The sequence below is a fragment of the Engraulis encrasicolus genome, chromosome 16, assembly GCF_034702125.1.
Source record: "Engraulis encrasicolus isolate BLACKSEA-1 chromosome 16, IST_EnEncr_1.0, whole genome shotgun sequence".
Lineage (NCBI taxonomy): Eukaryota > Metazoa > Chordata > Actinopteri > Clupeiformes > Engraulidae > Engraulis > Engraulis encrasicolus.
The window spans coordinates 38357924-38365423 of record NC_085872.1 but is presented as its reverse complement, the minus strand read 5'-3'; the positions used below and the strand labels follow the sequence as shown (position 1 = coordinate 38365423).

General features: G+C 43.4%; 1 protein-coding gene across 1 annotated transcript in view; it reads left to right on the top strand.

The window, feature by feature from the left end:
• The window catches only part of LOC134465740 (protein WWC2-like), a 59219-nt gene that overhangs the window by 24281 nt on the left and 27438 nt on the right, over positions 1-7500 (top strand). Inside the window, exons 3-7 of the mRNA XM_063219572.1 lie at positions 4306-4509; positions 4827-4903; positions 5016-5095; positions 6317-6446; positions 7107-7250. Coding sequence (XP_063075642.1) covers positions 4306-4509; positions 4827-4903; positions 5016-5095; positions 6317-6446; positions 7107-7250 — 635 coding nt within the window. The remainder of the gene's footprint in view (positions 1-4305; positions 4510-4826; positions 4904-5015; positions 5096-6316; positions 6447-7106; positions 7251-7500) is intronic.

The window sequence follows — 7500 nt, the reverse complement described above, 5'->3', positions numbered from 1 at the left end:
GTGCAACTGATGAGTCTGATTTATCAACACAGTTTCTGTCCCTCCAAAATGAATTATATTTTACTTCTCTAATAAGGTGATTTATATTACAGTTTTTCTTGATCGCTTTGAAACGGTTGTCACTCCAAAAAGCACATTTTCATAACAGGTAATGCACCGGGCAAACCAGACAAACCAATTTTCCAAACACAACATCTTGTGTGCAAAACGCTCTTACGTTTCCAAAATATTTAACATGAGCAAAAAAAGCAAACTCCGTCTTCAACTCAATACACACTACATAGCAGTGTATGAACACCACCAGTCAGTCATTACACTATGGCCAGAGAAATACATAATACCGTTATCATTTTGACACAATTTGCCAATGCTTAACGCTGTTGTCAATTACATAACTTTCATGTCAGTAATAGTTTTGTTTCATTTACTTAGCCGGTGACTCTGCTTGATCAGGATCTTGTGACTGATTGTAAATGATTTGCACAAAATTTGTGTTTTGTGTGTGCTCTTTCTTACGAAAAATTGACAGTAGGCTAGGCAGTGTCAATAATGCCTTCTCGCAAAGAATTTGAAAGAGAACCAGGATGCTTTGATGAAATTTTTGTTTTGTTTTGTTTTGTTTCTTCAAAAAAATGGTCTGATAACTGTAGGCCTATTATAGAAAATATGTGTAAAGTAAAATCTACTTTGTTGCAGTACAATAATGTAGGCCCTGCTAAAATAACTCAATGCAGGGAACAAACAAGTAAGACACTATATACACTGATTGCTAAATTAATATTTTCCAGAGGCAGTGTCAAATAGGTGCTCCGGTGCGTTTACACTACTGGGGTAATTTCTTAAAGTCAGCAAAAGATTTTGTCTGTATGGCTATCAGAGCTTAAACAATGAAATGTGTACTACTAAAATGGCACATGCGTTAACTGTTCAGCAAAAACTGCGTTATATGAAAGGAAAATCTGTGAAGTCAATGAGAATGTGTTAACACATATGCACAACTTGTCCTTTGCTTTGCTGAAATAGTGATCATGACGACTTTGTGTGAGTCAGTTTCAAAATTCGTGTCAAAGCAATTGAGAAAAACTGTAATATATAAATATTAACACACAGACACACGCACAAGATTTGCCCCCATCTTTCCTTGTCCTTTTGAGTATTTAAAGACTACTTTCCTATCCGAAACAATGTATGAACATACTGAAAATACTCACTGTGTGCTGTGCTCTACATGCCAGGGTAAGGTTGGCTGAGCCAAGTCTGAGCATCATGTCCAGCCCCTCACCCTACTGGATCTAATGCGCGACAGGCGTGAAGCAGTTTATATAGTGATGTACACTAACCTCTGCCAGACCTGAGGGCATACATGCATGCATGTATCCACTGAGCCGCTTGTCATATATCACTAGGATTAGGACTAAGATGAAAACTGTTATTATTAAATAAAGACATTTTACCTACGGACTGCATTGGTCAGAAAACCCTTTTTTCTCCAGCTTGGGGTTTTCGACAGATTACGCAAGAGTTCTAGTAGCTGCAGTGTTCATCAAATTGTCATTGTAGCATTTCAACAAGGTAATTCACAAGGGTGCATCGCAGAAATAATAAAAAGTAAATAAACACGCACCTTCTACATGCGCACACACACACACACGCGCGCGCGCGCATGCACACACACACACACACACACACACACACACACACACACACACACACACACACACACACACACACACACACACACACACACACACACACACACACACACACCCTTTCATGAACTGAGAACACTTCTCTCAAGGTTGTATACGGAATCAGTCGGGGATATCAGAGAAAGGTTGTTGGGATCAAGAGGGTTGTTTGGAGAGGGATTGGTAAACCAGAAAAGACTGAAAGAAAAAAAACCCACAAGCGCATCGAGTCGGCAACCACTAAGCTTCTATTGTGTTCTGACAAGAGCTTCATACTTGATGGTTTACCCAGAGGTCACTAGAGTAGGTGTGCTTGTATGTGTGCTAGATTGGAGTGCATGTGTCTCTCTATAGGCGCGTGTGTGTATGTGTGTGTGCTTGTGTGCTTATATGCATGCCTCTTATCTGTGTGCGTATTGTGTGGCTTTATTGTGTGAAGTGTCTGAGCATGTGGCGTGTGTGTCCATTGTGTATGTGCATTGAGTGATCCTGCACAGGGCCACATGAGGCATGCAGGTTGGCTGCTTTCCAGCATACCTTCCTACTGTATCTGCTTTCTGTGAAGGCAACAGGTAAAGCCTGCTATCTGCAGCAGGCCCTTTGGTGTCTGGTACTGCACGCACTGCTTCATCTGCAGAGGACACACCATTTTTAATGCAAGCATCCCAAAAACACTGAAAGAAAAATAGTTACTTAATCAGAGGACGGTACGAACGTCTGCTATTTCAGAAAAGCAGCACTGATATTCAGATCAGCATGACTTGGGCCATGTACCTAGTCTAGTAAACTAGCCCCACCCGCCAGCGGCCACAATTATTTTTGCCTGCGAGTGGGTCTAGCCTTGGTCAATGCCCCAATGCCCTGAATATGGCTGACCAATTACAACGCAGGAGACTTGTTTTGATTTGTGTTGAATCATTGGATGCAAAGCGGACAGGGTTTTGAGGGAGTGGCGACAAAGCGTTGGCCAACAGGCACAGACACACAGTTTGAAAAACAGGGGATTGTTTCCATCAACAATCTCTCGATGTGTCATTCATCGGGGCTAGACTAAATTACACATTTAATCTCACATTTAGTCTAGTTTATCAGGCTACCATGTACCCCTATTCTTAAGAAGAAGTGTAGGCCTAGTCAAAGAGAGAGAGTGAAAAGGTTCAGAGAGAGAGAGAGAGAGAGAGAGAGAGAGAGGGGAGGACAAGAGAAGGGGGAGGAGGGATCAGAGGGAGTTGTCAGGGAGCAGCCTGGTCCTTCCTCATACCGCAGAGTCCTCACATTGCTGACATACTTCTGGAGGCAGGACTGGGGTTTGGCCTGAGCTATACCTGGCACTGCAGCACTTTAAAGTCTGTGTGTGTGTGTGTGTGTTTGTGTCTGTGTCTGTGTCTGTGTCTGTGTCTGTATGCTGTGTGTGTGTGTGTGTGAGTGTGTGTGTGTGTGTGTGTGTGTGTGTGTGTGTGTGTGTGTGTGGGTGTGTGTGTGTGTGTGTGTGTGTGTGTGTGTGTGTGTGTGTGTGTGTGTGTGTGTGCTGTGCGTGCTGTGCGTGCGTGCGTGTGTGTGTTGTATGTGTTTGTGTGAGTGTTTTCCGTGTGTGTGAGAGCACACATACTTATGTATTAGAGGAAAGTCAGACAAGTATAGAGCTGTGAGACTGTTAACCCTTCTGCCGCTCTTTTGTCCAGTGCAATCGTTTGGGGTGGCATTGCCTGAATTTTATTCCAGCATTCGTAGCCATATATAATATATTTTTAATCCTTATTATTATTTTCCTTTCTTTTTAAAGTAAATGAACCTGAAGATTTGACCATGGTTTGAACCTGTTGATTTATTGAAGAACATTTCCCTCTCATTTTGGCCTGTGATTCTGTCTTCACCTAATATTCCTCATCAAATTAGCACACGCATGGGCTTTCCCGTGGCAAAATGAGAAATTATACAGCATAATCAGTCACCAGCCAAACCAAATTACGAGGAAATATGGTGTCCAGCAATATGACTAGAATAATTAGCTTCAATTAGCTTGTAATTATATTATCAGAATTAAAAATTCTCATATGATTATTCAGCGAGCCCACTAATGGCATCCCCATAGACAGCTAGGAAGTCAAAGCCTTTCCGCTCCATAATACTGCACCTTCGTATGCTACTATAACCACGACTTTAGGCTGTCCTCCAGTGGGCCATTAAGCTACAACCATTTCCCAGTTTCTCTCTTAGTGCTCCACTCTCTCTCTCTCTCTGGGATCTGCATGGAATATACTGTATATTTTCCATATAAATAATATAATAAATAGGTCCTATATTTGTATGATAAAGCAAAACACTGAAATGAGCACCCAAACCGTAACTTTTACACTGATTATCTGCTCGCCGGTCAGCGAAGAAGCTTTTGTTCTGCCTTTCTAGTACCTGTTTTAGTCCTATAAGATGTCTGTACTGTTCAATACGCTTTTTTATGTTTCATAGCACCCCTGCAATTAGAGCTTTATAAGAGTGTGGGCTTTGCATTTATTTTTAGTAAATGGTGTAAATAAATACAACATGATAATACACAGATTTATGAAATGATAACACACACTCGCACACTTAACACTTGCTCACTTGATTTGCTCGTCAGAGAGCACTCAGTTGGAGGACCCGCGGAAGGCGTGGCGTGGGGAGCAGGAGCGCATGCTGCAGGAGTACCTGACGGTGGCGCAGGATGCGCTGAGCGCCCAGAAGGAGCTTTACCAGGTCAAAGAACAGCGGCTCGCACTTGCACTCGACGAGTACGTGAGGCTCAATGACGCCTACAAGGAGAAGTCCAGCTCGCGGACTAGCTGTGAGTATGATGCCCACACACGTGCGCCAAGTCATATAGACAAACACACACATGCACACTGACACACTTTCACACGCATTCATGCATGCATGCACGCACGCACGCACACCCCAACATGCTCACACACACACACACACACACACACACACACACACACGCAGACACAAAGACTTACACTCACACAAGGCTTTGAGATCTGTGATACTGATTGTAATATAATAACATTGTTGATACTCAGAAGTTATTAACGAGTCACAAAAAGGAAAGACATTTTTTCACCAAGAAACTTTAATCACTTTACTTTTTCTATGCTCTAGTATTTTCAGGGTCATCGTCAAGCACAAAATATGACCCTGACATCCTAAAGGCTGAGATCTCCACTACTAAAGTCCGGGTGAGAATCCCCCCCGTCTTCACCAGTGTAGTCAATGCTGCGTAATATGGCTCAATTGCTTCTTGATAACTCTGTGAGATGTTGAATTTTGATGTGATTTATTCTTTTATAGGTTAATAAGCTGAAGAGAGAATTGTTACAGATGAGGCAAGAGCTTCTGTACAAAGAGCAGGGCTTCGAAACCTTGCAACAGTAAGTGGCATTTCATTCACATACCGGTACTTGTTTTGCTCATATATTCACGCAAATGGCAAACTCGCCTTAAGTGAGACCCTGCATCTATGATAACAGTGTTTTACTGATCAACATGCCATCAATCTTGGTATGTTAGTGCTGTTATCAGTGCACAGCATCACTAAGGTGAAGATGAAGCTTGATCCTGACGGTTGATGTCTCCATCCATTTCTTCTGCTCTTCTGCATTAGCAGCAGGAGAACAGAACTTATGCCTTGAGACTCACATCCACGTGACGCACATAGTTAGAAGAGATGGTGACAGAGGTCCCAGCTCATCCGTCCAATCAAAGCCCGTCGTCTTCATGTGCACAGTCTGATTAGCGGCGATACAGGGATGCGACCAGAAAGTTCCAAATGCTAAGCTGTAAAGTATGACTTGTGAGTGTTCTATTATACAGGTACATCAATCCTGGAGTCGCTCCCAGCGATTCAAGGGCCTCACTCTAGCTCAGTGGTTTAAAGCTATTTGCACTCAGGATGGAGACTCTTCCTGGCATGCCCTCTGCACAGCTTTTTGCTGTCTAGTTATATAAGCGCTGCAACGATGCTAAGGACTTGACCACAAACAAGTTGCTACTAAATCATTCCACTCAATGCCTTTCATAGCCGCCATGAAATAAAACAACATTCTTTGAATACTTAAAGTTTGAATGTTTTCCATTAAAAATTCAAGTCATGCTATTGAAATGCTTATTTGCTCTCTTAAAAGCTGTAAAAGGGTTGTAAAAGGCTCTCGGCGCTCTCCCCCTTCACCATTGTAGTCTATACTGCGTTGTTTCATTAAGCTCATAAAAATGGCAGTCTGTGCCCCACTGCTTCAAGCATAAGCACATTGCTGCATCTGCTATTGCAAATGAAAATGGGGAAAAAAGATCGGAACTGTTTGGGAGAAGGCAGACCACTCGTCCTGACAGTCTGATTGAGTTTGTAAGGGATCAAATGAAGTTACTTCATTGTTTTAAGAATATCTGAAGTAAGGGACCAGCAGGGCCATTGCAGTTACTGACACTGACACAAAACACTTGTTTTTGTGTGTGTCAGTGTGTCTGTATCTTTATTTGTGTTTGAGTTTATCTTTATTTGTTTGTGTGTCTTTGTGTGTGAGGTTTGTGTTGACCGCAATGCTGGCAGTGTTAATTGAGTTGTTACCTGCTAATTGTGCTCTTGCTATGTCCAGGATCAACCAAAAAATGTCAGGAGATCAGAGTGGCTACCGGCTGAAAGAGGCAAAGGCCATTGTGAGCGAGCTCAAGTCCCTGCACAAGGCCATCAGCTCCGGGGAGAAGGAGAAGCAGGACCTGATGCAGGTGTGTGTTTACATGAGGCGCTCTCAAATGGTGTACCAGTCAGACAGAAACAACACGAAAGGGCTGTGCTTGTCTTGTGTTATGGGAGAGTGAGTGAGTGAGTGAGTGAGTGAGTGAGTGAGTGAGTGAGTGAGTGAGTGAGTGAGTGAGTGAGTGAGTGAGTGAGTGAGTGAGTGAGTGAGTGAGTGAGTCAGTGGTTGATGTGTGAATGAGCCAGAGAGAGATAATGGCACCAGGTGTTTATCCCCTTAGCGCAGCGCTATGGCTCTCTGTAATGTCATAGCAATGTTGTTATGATGTAGTTAGGCATTTTCAGCAAGTGAATAGGGTCTCCGGCGACCCCAGCTGCAGTAAGAGGCTACATAGTTACTGATTTTCTGCTGTGGGAAGTGTTTTGTCTTGTAAGGACCAGATATTCTTTGGTTCCCCCATCTGTTTTCTTCTGCTTTACACACCAGTTTGAAGGTCTGTTCAAGACAGGGTGATTTTCTTTCTTCCTGTGTGAATTTGTTCATTCTCATTCTTTCGACTGTTGATTAAACAGTCACTGCTATTAGTGTCATCTGTAAATGGTATCGGTGCCCTATTTGTTGGTACTCGCTGATACTACCCTAACGTCACTAACAACACTAACTGCTATGGTTGTGGTTGTCCCCTCAGTGTCTGGCCAAACTGAAGGAGCGATTCTACAAGGGCCAGAGTATGGGTCGATCGGAACCTGACCTGCGGAACCCGGCAGGTTCTCAATCATCGCTCTCCAGACAGATGCTGGACGCCGGCTCACAGACAGACATCTCGGGAGAGGTCAGTTGCGGTCAGAGGGTCAAATTGAGGGCGTCAGTCTTTCTGACGTGCGTGCAGTGATGCCCAGGTTGGGACTTTGTCGGGAGCGGCTTCCCTTTATTTCGGGTGTTGTGTTCAGACACAGCATTCTTGTAAGGCCTGTGAAAGGCCTCCAAGGGATGTCATGAGTGAAACGGAGATGAGTCCCATTCCTACTACTACAAGTACAACAAAGACACAGACAGACTTGTCTCAGACACACCACACACAC